At 26.3% G+C, this 16,948-nt stretch overlaps 1 protein-coding gene across 2 annotated transcripts in view; it reads left to right on the plus strand.

Moving 5' to 3' along the window:
* The first annotated feature begins 3,389 nt into the window (after positions 1-3,389).
* LOC129605624 (calmodulin-A-like) overlaps positions 3,390-16,948 on the plus strand; it is a 72,539-nt gene continuing 58,980 nt past the window's right edge. The window contains exons 1-2 of one of the 2 annotated variants that reach the window (XM_055515501.1): positions 3,390-4,191; positions 9,290-9,331. In XM_055515501.1, the coding sequence (XP_055371476.1) occupies positions 4,102-4,191; positions 9,290-9,331 (132 nt within the window). In that variant the 5' untranslated portion in view covers positions 3,390-4,101. The remainder of the gene's footprint in view (positions 4,192-9,289; positions 9,332-16,948) is intronic. The other variant, XM_055515502.1, reaches the window with a different exon arrangement.

Genomic DNA, 16,948 nt, shown 5'->3' on the forward strand with positions numbered 1-16,948 from the left:
TAAAATTTAAAATACCAAAAACTAATTTTATTGTTCCTTTTCACTAATACAAACAAATATGTATACAATACAATAATCTTGTTCTAGCATGTAATTTTTGCTTTTAAAAATTTTCTTAGTTTTAATTTTATTTGTTTTTCTCTTAATTTTTAATATTCAATTACAAATCTCAGTTACTTTAAAAAATTAACTTTTATAACAATTAATTATTAAAATTAAAAAAAAAAAAAAAACAATTATTTTACATTATATAAAATTTAATATTGTACAAATTTGTAAAAACAAAAAAAAAATTACAAAATAAATTTTATACTTATACATAATTAAAAAGCAAAAGCCGAACAAAATCGTAAAATATAATAGAGTAAAGATATACGTCATTTATCATAGTGCACCATCTATCAGTAAAAACAAAAACAAAGTAATCAACTTCATCAATAAATCAAAAAGAAAATCCAAATCGATTGACGATAAATCGATTCTTTTGGAATATACTGCTGGAGCATTTGTCAATAAAATTATATTGTTTGCATATACGAAAAACAATTAATTAATCAAGATGCCAACTACGATTTACGAATTGAATTTAATTGTATAATAAAATGTAAAATATAAAAATATTTAAAAATATTGTGAATTATTAAAAATCATAAAAGGTACGAAACACAAAAAAAACGCATGTACAGAAAAACCAAATTCGAACGCTATAATTAAATGGAATTTATACATACACATACTTACATACTTGCATTAAGAAATTTTATTGTTTATAAACAAAACAAAAAACAAAAACTACGAAAAGCTTTTTAATTCCAATGAATTAAAATTTTAAATTAATACAGTAATTTTTTACCATTATTGTTCATTTTAATTAAAAATCCAGTACAACTGATTTTTAACTTAAATTATAATAGTTAAATGAATTCTATACACAAATTGTGAATACAAAATCACAAAAGGCAAAGCAAAAACACTCAAATCAAAAACGAAGTAGGAAAAAAATAAAAAAATATTAGCAAAACAAAAAAACGCGTGCAACGTCACGATTGCATGATTGAGTTTTTCGTTTAAAAAAAAAAATTCATATAAATTCAAGAATCCGATGAAAAGCACAACAATAACAATTTTTGTATTTTCTGTGGTTGACTTTCAAAATCATAATTTTCCTTTTCAGTTCAATTTATCCTATTCAATAGTAAATTTAAAAAAAATTTATTAAATTTTCACGAATAAATTTTAAAATTAAAGTAGAGAACAGTTGAAAAAATTGAAGAGTGAAAATTTCAAAACACTAGTGTAACATGTTAAAGTTTTATAATGTAATAAATTCCAATAAAAATAAAAATTTGAAAAAAAAAATTTGAAATATTTTGAGTGTATGTGACAAAAATCTAAAAAAAAAAAATATTTAGTTTGTTTTGCGATCATAATCACAAAATGCGTCAACACTAAAAATTTTCTGCAAAATTTTAAAATTCAATAAATTTTGCATACTTTTAGGGTACCTGATATATTTTGAGCTTTAATATCAAAAAATTTTTTTATCTGGTTACTCTATTACTCGTATATTTGCTCGTATTTCAAAAAGAGAAACGCAGTTCCGAATTTTTTTTAATATTTATTTTAAATTAAACCTTTATATTTTTATATTTACTGGTATACATGAATGCTATTGTAAAGATTAGCCAAATAAAAAACAAAATGTAAAATGTAAAAAAAAAATTCAATAAAACTGAAATAATCTCTTATCGTATTTCGTTTTTAAGCAAATGTTTAATTATATATCGAATGAAAATTGAATTTACTATTGAAATGAACACCTCAAATAAAAGATTAAAAACTCAATTTACTTTCAAAAATTCTTTTACCACAAATCTATTGAAATTGAATAGCTATAAATAAAAAAAAAAAATTTATTACAGTCTTTTATTTAAAGACCATTTTTATCCATTTTAAATTTTCCACATTTGTGTTATAATCAAATAAAATTTCCATCTACTTACGGTTAAAGTGAAAAAATAGCTAAAAATAGCTGAAAATAGCTTAAAGATATTTTAATATAAAATTTTATTCGTAAACAAAAATATTCTGTACTCAATTACATATTAGTAAACTAGATCATTCTCAATAGAAAAATTATTTTTAGTTACTTAAATATTAAAAGGTCATAATTAATTTCGTGAATAGTTTTACTTTTCAAAATCAAAATTAAAAATATTACCACAAAACAATATATATATATATATATATATTGCCTACATTAAAAATTGCACACATCATAGCGTAGTTTCTCAAATTACAATAGACCATTTTATTCATAGACTACAATAGCGTATATATTGTGTAATCATGACAAAAATCAAATATTTCCATAGGAAAATTCACATTTATCAGAATTTTTTATAATAGAAAAAAAAAACAACCTTCAAATTCTAATTTACATATTGAATACACACACAATTATTTTATATCTGAAAACACTAAATATTTTCTATGTTGTAAATTATTTTGAATTTTTTTATTCACTAAAAACAAAAAACAACTTATTTTAAATTTTTCTATATTTTGTAATAAAAACTTGCACATTTATAATAAATTTTTGTAATTTTCCTTTTTCAAAACGGAAACTATTTCACTCTATAATTTATTACAAAAAAAAATTTCCACATATTTTTTTCTTTTTTTTCAAAATGAACACAAAAATATTAATTTGTATTCAAAATATTTTTGATACCTATGGAATTTTTTTAAAGCAATGCACTTTACTATATTACAGGCTTATTATAGCCTAGAATTAAAACCCAAAAAAAGTACATACTCAACTATAACTAAAAGCAGGTATTTTTTTGGTATACAATAAGTACTTTCAACATTAAACTATTACACAGAGAAAAATATAAATCAATAAAATTTTTATAAAGTTTTGTTTTTAGACACACAATAGATTTAATTTTCGAAATGAATTTTCGAAATAACTAAAATTATATACAATGGTAACAAAACTACATGCATATTATGAATTTCAAAAATAAAAAATAAAATTACCCTCGAAACAATAATTATTATGTAAGTATCATAAGGATGCACTTGAATATTTACTATTAATTTCTATTGTTTACAACATTTATACTCCGTACATTACATTTATGTACAATAATATATTAATTCCCATATAATATATATACATATATATATACACATATATGTTCATGTATAAATATTGTATATTGCAAATTTTAACAACCTTGTCACAAACACTTCCATTTCAGTTCAAAAAATAATAACGAATTTTTCTCAAGGATATTTGCCTTTTTTATTTTCATATTTTTTATTTTGTATTCTTCTTCAAAATAAAATGTTAAAAGAATAATAAAAGAACAAAAAAATAAGAAAAATTACAAAATTATTATCATAAGTTTCTATAAACAGAAAAAGAATTTTAAAAAAAACAAACAAAAAAAAAGGAAAAATTATTGTACATATTGTTATATTTTACATACATATATGTACATAAGAGAATGTATAGTTGAATTTTCAAAAAAAAAATATAACAAAGAAACAAAAAAAGAATAAATAAAATCCCAAAAACAGAAACATTGAGTAAAAAACAGTTGAAGAATAACAACTACGAAGTTAAAAATTTAAAAAACAATAAAAAAGAGAAGAAAAAAGAGTGAAAACTCTTGTACATACACAAGTTTAATATTTTTTTTGTTATCTTGAATTTGAAAATCAAAAAATTAAAAACAAAGAGAAAAAAAATTTATAAATAAGTGCAAAAATTGTAAATGCAATCATTCTATACAAAAAAAAATTTTAGTTAATTTTTTTTTTTATTTTCTTCGGATTGTTAGTTTTTCTCTTTGGATAAAAACAAATCCCGAACTTCAGCGAAACGAGGCGAAAAATTTTATTTAAAACTTTATTACTAAAGAGAATTTATACCCACGAATATATTGTATAAAAATTGAGACGAAAATTTTAGAAATTCTGAACTAATCAACAATAATTACAAACAACAACAAGAAAGCAATTAATTGAAAAAAGAAAAATACATAAAATCTTTAATAAAAAAAAAATAAGAGTAAAACAAATTTAAAAATGGCATTTGCTGCAGCACGTATGATCCTTAAGGATAAACGTCGAAAATCTAAAGATGATTTTCCAACCCCACAGCGCACCAGATCAAAGGTATTTAATTATTTTGGTTTACCAACCTCTCTCTTTTTTTTTTTCTGTATTGAGTTTTAATTTTTCTCATTATTTTCATTTCTCTCATTAAAATCAAAATTCATTATGGAAATATTAAATTGTTTATATGTAATTCATAAGATACTTATATATGTATGTATATTTGTAATTAACCTAAAAGTATATATGTATGTAAATTAAAATTATATTATTGAAAAATATTTAATTAGATATTAAAATAATAAATTAATATTTTAAATAAATTCGCTTTTATATATTACATAATTACATTATATATACATAATTATATTATATAAAGTAGTCTGTACTTATGTAATTATCATTCATAGTGTTCTTTATAATGTAGATTTAATAAAATATATAGAGAAAAATTAAAAATTCATATTTTTATTACAAACATAATTTTTAATATTTCTTTGGTTCTTTTATATATAAACGCACAAGTAGAACAATTAATTCTAATGTTATTGTTAATATCGCATTTAATTTCTTCATTTATTTCATACTAAATTAACAAGATTCTAAATTTTAGTCTAAATTTATCCTCTAAAAGTCTTCTAAATTATAGTGATATAATTATCGTAATAAATTGAATATTAAAATAATTATTGTAAACACAAAACAATTTACACAAATGGTTTGTGTCTATAATAAAAAATTTTAAAAATTTTTACAATAAATTGCTATGAATATCACTGGCTGAATTATTTTTTAGAGCAAGCAATAGTAGTGCGCGGTATAATTAAGAAATTAAAATACCTAGCGTATAACACAATTTTATATTGTTGTATTCGTAACTTTTTACACGACAAATCAAAGGGGCAGTAAGTAAATAAAATTTCGCAAAATTTTCAAAATTTTCCATAGATTCATAACGCATACAAAAAATTTCTAAAACTTTATGCTTGGCCAATGTGTTTAAAATAATTTTATAGATAATAAAATCTCTTTCTTATGGCAAGTCCTGCTGCAATTCTTAATAAAAGCACAATCATATACTGAAATACAATTCTTTTACTATTAAACTAACAGAATGCTCTAAAATATTCACTTCAATAATCTCATATTTTATCTAAATTGAACTATTTTTCCAAATAAATAAAAATTTATACAATCAATATCAAATATAAAATAATATGTATATAGAAAAGCGTCTGTCAACAAGATAATTCAGAATAATATAAAAATATTGCAAAATAAAGGAAACAAACTAAAAACCAAATTTTTTTCTATTCTGATTTTAGCCAAATCACTGCGTCTTCTATTCAATACAGCAACTTAAATGTCATCTCAGGCCAAAACAAAAAATCATAATGTGAAAATAAAACTAACAGCATAACAACAATTCTTACATATATGAGACTTTACACATAAGACCTAAAATTTTAAACAATAAATGTGTGTGTTCAACATTTTATTTATAATAAATAAAATTTAACTGAAAAAAAATCATATAAGAAAATCATATGTGAATAAAATCTATATGGTAGCACAAAAATATTCATCCAACCTCCAACACTATAAAAATTTTTGTTTTTATATTCTGCGAAAAATATCATGAATAAGCGTTTCCTCCAAAAAGTATGCTATTGTTTAGAATAAACAAACATTTTTATTTTTCGCATTTCACTATCGAGTCTCATTAGAATAATTTCTCTGTTTTTTTTTTGTGATCTATACAAATACAAGTGATTTCTCTTTTTTTGCGCTTTGTGTTAGGAAAATGGGAAAAATTTCAACTTGAAAATTTTTTTTTTTTTATGTATACAAAAATGAAAAAGGAATTCTTTTATCTTTTTATTATTATCAATTTATTTTTTATTCTTTTCTGTTTTTTTTGTTATTTCTAACATAAATTTTTATCGAATAAAAAAATAGATTTTTTTTTTTTAACAAATATGTTATGATTTATTAAGACAATATTCATATTGGTTTATACTTCGAATTGAATTTCAAATTTGATTTCTATCTGTATAAGTGTATGTATGTAAGTAGTTCTGAAAGTTAAAGGAAGTATATAATAATAAAATTTTTCCTGGTAGCTATTAGAATATGAATCTGTAAGTGAATGAGAAAATTGTGACAGAAATAAAATTTATAACATTTGAATGTAATTATTTCGAAATAAATTACTTTTAGATAAAAATTTTTGAAATTTCTCTATAGTTATACATTGATATGTGTAATTAATTTCTAGTAACACTGTACTATTTGAAATTAGAATGAGATCTGATATCTGGAATGAGTATATGCATGTAAATTTTCATTTTTAATTTAAAAATTTTCAATTTAATCTTTGACATATGAAGCTCTTTTCTAACATTTTGTATTCAATTACCAAATGCTAGAATATTCAAGTTATTAAATGCTGGATTTAAATTAATATCATAAAATCTTAACAATTTTCAACGAACGTCATTATTTTAATCTTCCTGACTTTTTTTCAAAGATTTTGAATTTTAATTTAAACAAACCAGAAATACATTTCTTAATTAAAAACATCACAATATTAAATATTTCCGCAATTATTTCTAATATCACAACAAAAAATAGATCACAATAACTAAACGAAAATAACTTTAAAATTGGATTTTCAATTGCATAAATTAATTTCTGCCAACATCCATGTCTAGTAAATCAAAGAAAATTTAAAATTAAAAAACTTTAATTAACAAACTGTTTGATTATTACCTTAAAACAAAAATTGTACATTAATGCTAACCTGTTTCATATTAGAATATTTCTGAAATTTTGTTCCTACTGCAAAAAATGGAGCAAATTTGCAATAAACTTCCAATACTCATAATTAACTATATCGATTGACAATGTCAATATACTACCAGAAATCTCAATTTTCATTATTATGAAAATATGAAAATTGATTTTGCTCCCTTAAATCTTGCTCTAGAAATATTTTTGTGTATGGAAAACATAAAGGATTAATCAACATTTCATATATAATAGTATTGAAATTCAAGTAATTAAAAATACTTACCTACATAAATTTTTTTTGTAATTTATTGTTAGTGTACACAAATAAAAATGATTATTAGCATAAAAATATGATTTTTTTTCCATTATGAGAATTCCAATCCAATTATAGTTTTGTTATATAAGCAGCAAATACAAGAAATGAATAGATTTTGTTCCAAAATAAAATTTTTCTTATTTACAATTTAAATAATTAGAAAATTTCCAGTTTTTAATGCTGATAAATCAATTTATTTAAAGAAGAAAAACGAATACATCAATTTTAAGTAACTTTTAATTTTACTTTAATTGGGAAAAAAGGAAGTCTACTATAAAAATTTATAAAGCCCGTTGTCCATTTTAATTAACGTATTAAAATATATATACATATATAATTATCTGACCAGCATTTATTTGAATCCTTTTTGCAATTAATACCATTATTGTTTTTTTTTTTCAATTCCTTATTTTACAATAAATGATTCTGATAGGATTTTAATCTCTTTATTTATAAAGGACTCGATCCTGAAAGTTATAAATTTTTAATTAAATACTGACTGAACCATTTTATTTACAATTAATTAAAAAATTAAATTGAATTAAAATTTAAAGTATTATACGGGAGGAAAAATATCCTTTATTATTATTTAAATGAACTAATGGTAATGAAAGAATAATACATGATTGAATAGCAAGTAGATATTCTATTTATTTCAGAGAAATTATATTAATTTCGAAGTTGAATTGCAGGCATCGTTGTATAAATATAATTACAACTAAAACCAGTTTACTGAAATTCATGTTATTCTCATTAAATTAAATAAGTTTTGACTTAATTTTCCGTAAATTCTTTGAAATTTTTTAAATTACGAAAATACTGTTTGTAAAAATAACAATTGCATTTCGTTTTTAATTGGTTCTTGAACCATAAACTCATCAACCATTGCAAAACATTAAATTAGTTAATTTACAAATTTCTTATAGATATTGGTATAGAATTTTATAAACTATAATCGGTTTATTATCATTAAATTAGAGGACTAGTCCTTTACATATGTAGAAAAATCACTATCGTGTAGGTGAAAAACATTTTTAATTATTTATAAAAAAATTTTTTTAATTTAATTTCAATTGGAAGTTTGTAATATTATTTAATTAATAACAAAAATATTTATTTTATTTTTGAAAATTTTATTTTTTTTAAAAATTTATTTAAAATTATTTTACTTATGGTTTCTAAATTCTTTATATACTTTAAATACGCACAATTCTAACATAAAAATTTAGTGGTCTATTAGAATAATAAACTTCGCCTTAAAAACTACATTAATCTTCATTATTTTTACATAGATTCCTCTTACATAAATTTCGCATTTATAATTATTAAAATATTACCAAGATAAAACAAAAGCAACTCCTTATAAAAGAAATTTTTATAAGCTAATTTTTTTTTTGTAGTATGCTAATGTCTTCCCCCTCCCGTACCCTATATTATTAAATAGTTTAAAGCGAAGAATAGAAAAAAATAATAAAATATTCACAATATTCCTTCTATATAGTTTTATATTAATGTAGTCTTTCACAATTAAAATATAAGCAATTAGAAAAAAATTTATCCAAAAATTTTTTCATTATGCAACAAACAAATAAATTTGATGAAAAACAATTTGCTAAAACTCACCTGCCAAAAAGGAGGCATCCACCTATCGGCTATTTTATTAATTATATATTATATTTATCTATCAAAATTGGAGAGAAAAAATTTAAATATGTACTTGAAATTCTCATTAGAAATTTAATAATTAATTAGTGCTGTTATTTTTTCTCTTATAAAATATTTTATTATTAAATACCAATACATATATGCCACATTCGCTCAAAAATCTCATATTTATAATATTAGTAAAATTTTAACAAAAACATTTTTATATAAGCACACACTGTTATACATTCTATATATCAATATAATATACTGGTAGTTTAATATAATTATACATTAAACTATATTATAAAACATAAGTACATTAGAAAAACACAAAAAAAAAAAATAAAATAGAAAAAAAAATTTCTATTACGATTTTTAAATATTTCCGTCTCTCTCTTTCAGGCTAGAAGTGCCAGCTCAAGTAGCTTTAGGAGTCTCAGTCAGGTGAGACTGCGAAGAACGGAACGCTAAAAGATCTACTGATTTTCTTTCTCTATATAAACATACGTACAAACGGTTTTAATAATTTTGTTTTATTTTTCTCTATAAATAATTTTTTTATAACTATATTTTCTAATAATTTTTATATATTTATTCTATTTATATATATTTTATTTTATTATTAATTATAATTTGTTAAATATTTTATAAGAACCGCAAAATACCATGGTAGTTAGTTTAAAATTTTTTCTTTTTATTTGTTAACAAATTTATTTTAATTTTTTATCGATTTTATTATTATTTATGTATTCTTGTAGTTTCAATCGCATAACTTTCACATTTTCTGTAATTGTTTGAAAATGTACTTTGTGTGTAACAACAATCGTAGAAATTGGGAAATTTTTGAAAATTTTAGAGTACTTAATTAGTTACCCTAATTATCATTTAATTTTTAAAAGGCAATTCATAATCTAAACAGTACGTGTACTGTCTGTAAAGTCATTTATAACGCCAAAATTTGGAGGCCCAATATCATAATTTAATTCTTGAAAAACTTCAATAGCCGCACATATTTATAGTTTCCCGGCTTTGATTGGGTTTACATTAAAATGCGACATAAATTCAAAACCAAAAATTGCAGTTCCAAAGTTTGTGTTTTCTTTTTTTACAATTTTGCTGCAATTAGAATTTGGTTAATTAAATTTCAATGGTACATTTTCAAAACAATTTACAAATACCTTAAAAAAAACTTTCTTTTTTAATTTTAATTTCATTTTTTTCAATAATTATTTAGTTCTTCACCTTTTTTAGATGTCTCTTTCTATACATACTATCTATACTTTTAATTCCACTCTTTACTCTATACACTCTAGCACATTCTCTATATTCTCTAATTTCAACTTTAACTTTACTTTTATGATTTTATTTATTTTTGATTTTTTTCACTCTATTTCTATTATTTCTGTTTCTTTTTCTTCGGAATATTTAAAGAACGCTTTATTTTTCATATAATTATTTCCGGGACTCAATTGTGTCATTTTCTAAAAAAATTGGCTCTTTTTTTCTCAATTATACGAAATTGGTTTTCCTTTTTACCTTCCCTTTTCCTCGTACCCTGTTTTATTTTTTTGATAACATATCTAAAATTCAGAATTCCCAATTTAACTTAATATGCTAAAATTATTTGTAAATATAAAATTTATTGCCCTAACAGCGAAGGTTTTGTTTATTTTGGTTTTTTATCAATAATAACGCTTCTTTTCCATCTTCCAAATCCATACACGTTTAAGAGAAGGTACTACTTCAAAATTTAATGATTTTCACAGTCAATTTACATAAAAACGATTAATTTGTTAAAGCTCATCATTTATGACCAGCAAAAGGTCACACTTATAGATTTTAATAACCAGTTCTTTTTTAAGCCTCAACAAATTTAAAAATAAAAGAAAATGAAGTAAAACTTTCAATTTTAATTATTCAAATCTTCAGTTTTCTCATTCAAATTATTCAATTTTTAGATTTCAATGGTCTAAAAATAAACGAAAATGAATAATTCTGTGTGGTCCCATAGAATTATATAAGTATTATGTAGATGAAAAATTAACCAGAAATAGAGAACTCAGGAGCTTTTTTATTTCAAATCTTTGTATAAAACCTTCAATGTTATTGTAACACTGTCTCTGTCTAACATTATGCTGATTTTCACCTTTTTTTCTTACATGTCTTACTATTCTTTATACATACATATGTATGTACATACTCTTGATTCTCAAAAAAATATCTGACATTATTTCCTCAAATTATTCAAATGAATTTCCTGCCGTCGTTTTACTAAAGATAGAAACCAACAAAAATAAAAACACTCTTCCGGTGATAAACAACAACAGCAAAACACAAAAAAAAATAGAAGATAAGAGAAAGACAAAGTCAAAATTAGTAATATTATAGAAAGAGACCAAATATATAGAGACAGAGAGACAAAATAAAATAGAATAAATTTAATTGCAATTACGTGCGAATATCACATTTGTTTTGATTTTCGTTAATTTCTTTGTAACACGAAATAAATGCCACATTTAAAATGACACAAAAACTTTTTTCTTTTTGACAAATAAGAAAATTATATTTTTTTTTCTTTTGTTTTTTTTTTTCATTAAATATTTATACACCTTTTATACTGAAGTAATTTAAATACGAAATTGGAAAATATCGGATTTAACGATTTTTATATAATATGAAAGACAAGCCCTTTAACAATGTTTTGTCCTTTCAGTTCCTCTTCAGTTAATCCTCATGATAGTAATTTGAATTTTTTTTATTATGATTTTTTTTTTATTTTTTTTTTTGGTTTCCCGATTTAATGATAATCGTTTTTAGTGAACACATAATTTTTGAATACCACCCCTTAGAAACGAATTCAATATATACATTTTTTATAACACAAATAATATTATGATTGTAATATGGTTGATGAGTTTAATAGATATACTCATATAAAGTATAACACATTTACAAACCAAATCCATTTAGAATATATTTAGTTTCATAATATTTATATTTATTTTATATATTATACAGGAGATGTGATTCGATTTAAAATTCCATAATGAATTACAAAATTTTAATTTAATTTTGATTAACTAACTGAAGGATGCAAATTAACAGAGGATATAAGGAATGTATAATCATAAATATATTGAACAATCTTATGTCACAGTCAGTAACAGTACTACAAATTAAAATACAAATTTTATAATTTTATACATAAAAATACTAATTTGGATAATAAATTTCTTATCTCGATTCCCAAACTCTTCCTAGAAAATTTGATCAAGTGTATTTAAAATTCTTAAGAAAAGTTATACGAATCACATCTCTAATTTCAAAAATTAAAAATAAATTTACACGTATAATAGTTAATTTAAAAATTTTTTCTTACATAATTACATTTTTTTTATGGTAGTAAAGGAAATTTTAAAAAGCATGATTTAAAGTTAGAATTTAAAATAAAGTTTACAATATTGTAACTTTTACTAGTTTTCTTTTTTTATATAGTTATAGTCTAACATTTTAGCATATACAATATTATTTTAATAAATTTTCTACTATATAGGAGAACAGTAAGTTTTATAATACAAAAAAAACATTAAATATAATAATTTCTTTTAAATATTTTTAATCAAACAAAAAAATACATGAATTAATTACTTTTTAAATAATAATAAGGGTAAAATTCAATGAAAATTTTTATAATATTTGTAGTGATGTTTGTTAGAAATTAATTACAATTAAAACAAGTATACCGCAATTTTGTAATTGGTGACATATATGGTAGTTGTTCAACATCTAACTGAAGAAATTAATGAGGTTCTACCCGGCTTCTTATAAAAAATTATGTAGAATTATCCAAAGCAACGTCCTTGATTTTGGAAATCATAGCAAGGCTATTATAACAGCATGTATGTACAAAAAATCTGATATGCTCAGATTATATTCGACCGCAAGGCAATTGCCTACTTTAGCAAAAATACTTCATAAGAACATGAAAATGTTCTTTAAATACTTCCTTTAAATTTTATGGATTTTAGTAAGATTCAGGTTAACCTAATTAAATGTGAATTTGGCTCTTTGTAGAATTTCACTTTATGCTATCCGAATTCATTTAAAAATTTCTCAGTTATTTCCAGTATCAAATAGAACTAAAATACTAAATGTCATCGCTACTGTGGTTTTTGAACCCCGAAGAATAAATCATAAATCTTGAGATCCAGTTCCAAAGACCTGACCATATCTCAAGATTTGATCAAACTGTTTCATCGTTGAAAAAAGCAAAAATATCAATTTTCGTGAAAATCAGTCCAGCCGAACTTGAGATACTAATCTGCACAAAAAGACTAACAGACAGATAGATCGACAAATATCTCTCCAAAAATAGTTCAATTACGCTTCCTAGCGTGGATACAAAGAAAAAACTGAAAATGTCAAAAAAGTTCATGACGTTTTTATAAATTTCCCACCATCTCATTTAATAATAAAAACAGCGTTTGTAACACACGTGCTACGTCAATCTAATTTAACTAATTTTTATAAATTAAAATCTCCTCTCACTAATCTTCTTACTAGGCCTTACAGACCATGAAGGTCCTGAGCCTGACTTATCATTTTTTTCCATCTGCCGCGGTCCTGGGCGGCTCTTCTCCAGCTGGAGACACGAAGTCTTTCCAAATCCGCCGAAGTTTCGTCTCTCCAACGAAGATGCGGCTTACCTCGACGTCTCATTCCTTCGGGTGTGGATTCGAACACTCTCCTTGCTGGGGCGCTTTCGGACATTCGTGCAATGTGCCCCAACCAGTGTGGTCTCTTTATCTTGATTTTGCTGACTATATCAATGTCCTGATACAGCTCGGCATTGAAAAACACCAAGGCATTGCTCATTTGTCCTAGACAGTGTCCAAGCTTCCGAGCCATAAAGTAAGACCGGAAGAACGAGCGTCTTGTACTACTGCAGCTTAGTGTTTCTGGATAGGAGTTTTGAACCCAGTTGTTTTCGCAAACCCGAAGTAGCAGCGATTTGCCAGGGTTATTCTACGTCGCACCTCCACACTGATGTCATTGGCAGAATTTACATTAGTTCCCAGGTAGATGAACTCCTTAACAACCTCAAAATTATATGAGTCAACCGTGATGTTTTGACCAATATGATGGACAGTGGTCGCCTTGGTGGTTGACAGCATATATTTTGTCTTAGTTTCGTTAACATTCAGACCCACTTTTTTGCTTCCTGATCAATCTTTGTAAAAGCTTCGATGACCGCTCGTCGCGAGCGAGCGACTATGTCGATGTAGTCAGCAAAACCCAACAGCTGCACGGATTTAAAGAAGATAGTGCCTTCGGTGTTAATACCCGCGCGACGCACTATTTGTTCCAGCACAAGATTGAAAAAGTCGCATGACAGCGCGTCCCCCTGGCGAAAACCGGAACACGTGCGAAATACTTCCGATGTATTTTTCCCGATTGTCACCGAACATCAAGTATTTTCTAGCGTAATCCGAGATAAGCGAATAATTTTGCTCGGGAACCCAAATTTTGCCATCGCCTCATATAGTGCGGCGCGATGTATGCTGTCATAGGCAGATTTAAAATCGATAAATAGGTGGTGAGTATCGATTTGAAATTCGTGGGTCTTCTCCAGGATTTGACGAAGTGCGAAGATCTGGTCGGTGGTAGATTTTCCAGGTCAAAAACCACATTGATAGTTTTCTATCACGTTGTTACAGAGTGGCTTTAGTCGTTCGCACAATACGTTGGATAGAATCTTGTATCCGATATTTATTAGGGATATTCCACGATAGTTGTTGCAGGACGTGGTCTCACCTTTCTTGTGGATTGGTCTTATGATGCTAACACCCCATTCGTCGGGCATGCTTTCCTCCATCCAAATGCGGTATATGATCTGGTGCATGCTCCTAACCAGTACACCACCCCCAGCTTTGAACAGCTCTGCTGGCAGGCCATCGGAACCAGCCGCCTTATTGTTCTTGAGCTTTTGAATGGCGTTGTTGACTTCTTCGAGGCTAGGTGGAATTACCTCTTCGTTGTTAACAGGAGTGTTTGTTGTGGATGCATCGCTTTCGGTGTTTTCCGAATTCAGCAGTCGCTCGAAATGCTGCTTCCACGCCCGCAATATCCTTTCCTCATCGGTCACCAAATTTCCCGCACCATCGTCCAGAGCACATATGTAGGGCTTGAATCCAGCTGAGAGCTGTTTTGTTTTTCTATAAAAGCTCCTTACTTCCGCTCTGTCTCTATGTTTCTCTATATCCAAGAGCTGAGATCTCGCGTGGTCCCGTTTTTTTCTCCTAAGGACCATCTTTTCTTCTCGTCTCTTTGCCTTATATTCCTCTTGTGCCGCCCTAGTTTTCCGTTGCATCGCTCTTCTGTATGCCTAATTTTTTTCCGCCGTCAACCTCGAACATTCATCATCATACCAAGGGTTCCTTGAAAATGGTGGTTTATAACCCAAGATATCACTGGCCACCCCCTTCATGATGTCTGCGTACTGTTTCCATTGTTCATTAACGAACGTAAAAACATGAGGCGCGGAATTAATTTTCTCGCAAAGACGGTCTCTAAAGGCTCCGGCTAGCTCGGTGGATTGCAAATTTCCAATGTTGAATTTCCGCGTTGTCGCAGTATGCAGTTTTCCAACATTGCATATTCGAGCTCTGAACCTAACTGCAATTAAAAAGTGGTCAGAGTCGATATTTGCCCCACTATACCTACGCACATCCAAAACACTGGAGAAGTGACGAGCGTCGATGAGAATATGGTCAATCTGATTGGTTGTGCGACCATCCGGGGCCAGCCAGATCCCCTTGTGGATATCTCGGTGCGGAAAATACGTGCTACTTATGACCATGTTGCAAGACGCCGCTAGATCGATCAAGCGGAACCCATTGTCGTTGGTGGTGTGGTGAAGACTATGGGTGCCGATAGTTTTTCCAAATATTTGCTCTCGACCAATCTTCGAATTGAAATCCCCCAACAAGATTTTTGCATCATATCGTGGGCAGGCTCCATAAGCTTTGTAGAGAACATCATGGAAATTCTCCTTGGCGAAATCCTCTGCCTCATTGGTTGGGGAATGTGCGCATATTAGGCTGATGTTATAAAATTTGGCCCTGATGCGGATAACGACCAAACGCTCATTGATTGGCTTACCAGATGATGTTACGTCTAAGCCTGTCACCAACTACGAATCCGCATCCCAATATGTGATGTTTTTTGTGACAGCTGTAATAAATATCGCATTTCTTTTTCTTTAAAATTCCAGATCCTATCCAACGTATTTCTTGTATTGCAGTGTAGAGTGTTCTTATATTCCAGGTGCAAATCCGTAAATCATAATTCTTGATACATTTGCCGTGTCTGTTACCATTAGATCCAACCAGCCTATCCGAGGTTTCACTTAAGTCTCCCATAACTGACGAGTTTTACAGGTAAGGTAGTTAACCTTACACCAACCCCAAACCGGGGCCAAAGTTCGCGCTTTCAGTTTCGGCCAGTTCTGCCAGCGGGTGCTGGAAGAAAAGTTGCCAGGTGCCACCACGTGGAGGTAGAGTAAGCACTTGCCCAGGAACCCAAACAGTTACACAACTGGGTCAGCGACCGATCAGTTTCTACCCTGTTGCTCCCAAACCAGACCCCCCCTCTCACTAAAACCCATGTATTATTTATATGGTCACGTGCACCTAAGAGAACATAATAAGTTGATGTGTACCTACTAATACACATACTTAAGTGCGTATACTAATCGATTAATAAACAAATCATAGTATATAATATTGTACAGTAAATAATATTATAATAATTGATATTATATATAAACAGCTTAAATGGCTGATTACAACTGTCTATCAAAAATTTTGAAAAAATTTGTTTTATTATTTATTTTTCTGATTTTATTGACATATAAATTTTTGATACAAATAGAAATGTCCTTCACAAAAAAAAATTACCAATTTATTATTAAAATTATGTCATCAATGGCCCAATTCAATACATGTCAATATTATTCAGTACTTGATTAGCATGGCAGATTCACTCACCTTCATATTGATG

This window comes from Condylostylus longicornis, unplaced genomic scaffold, assembly GCF_029603195.1.
Source record: "Condylostylus longicornis isolate FDR11 unplaced genomic scaffold, ASM2960319v2 ptg000013l, whole genome shotgun sequence".
NCBI classification, from domain to species: domain Eukaryota; kingdom Metazoa; phylum Arthropoda; class Insecta; order Diptera; family Dolichopodidae; genus Condylostylus; species Condylostylus longicornis.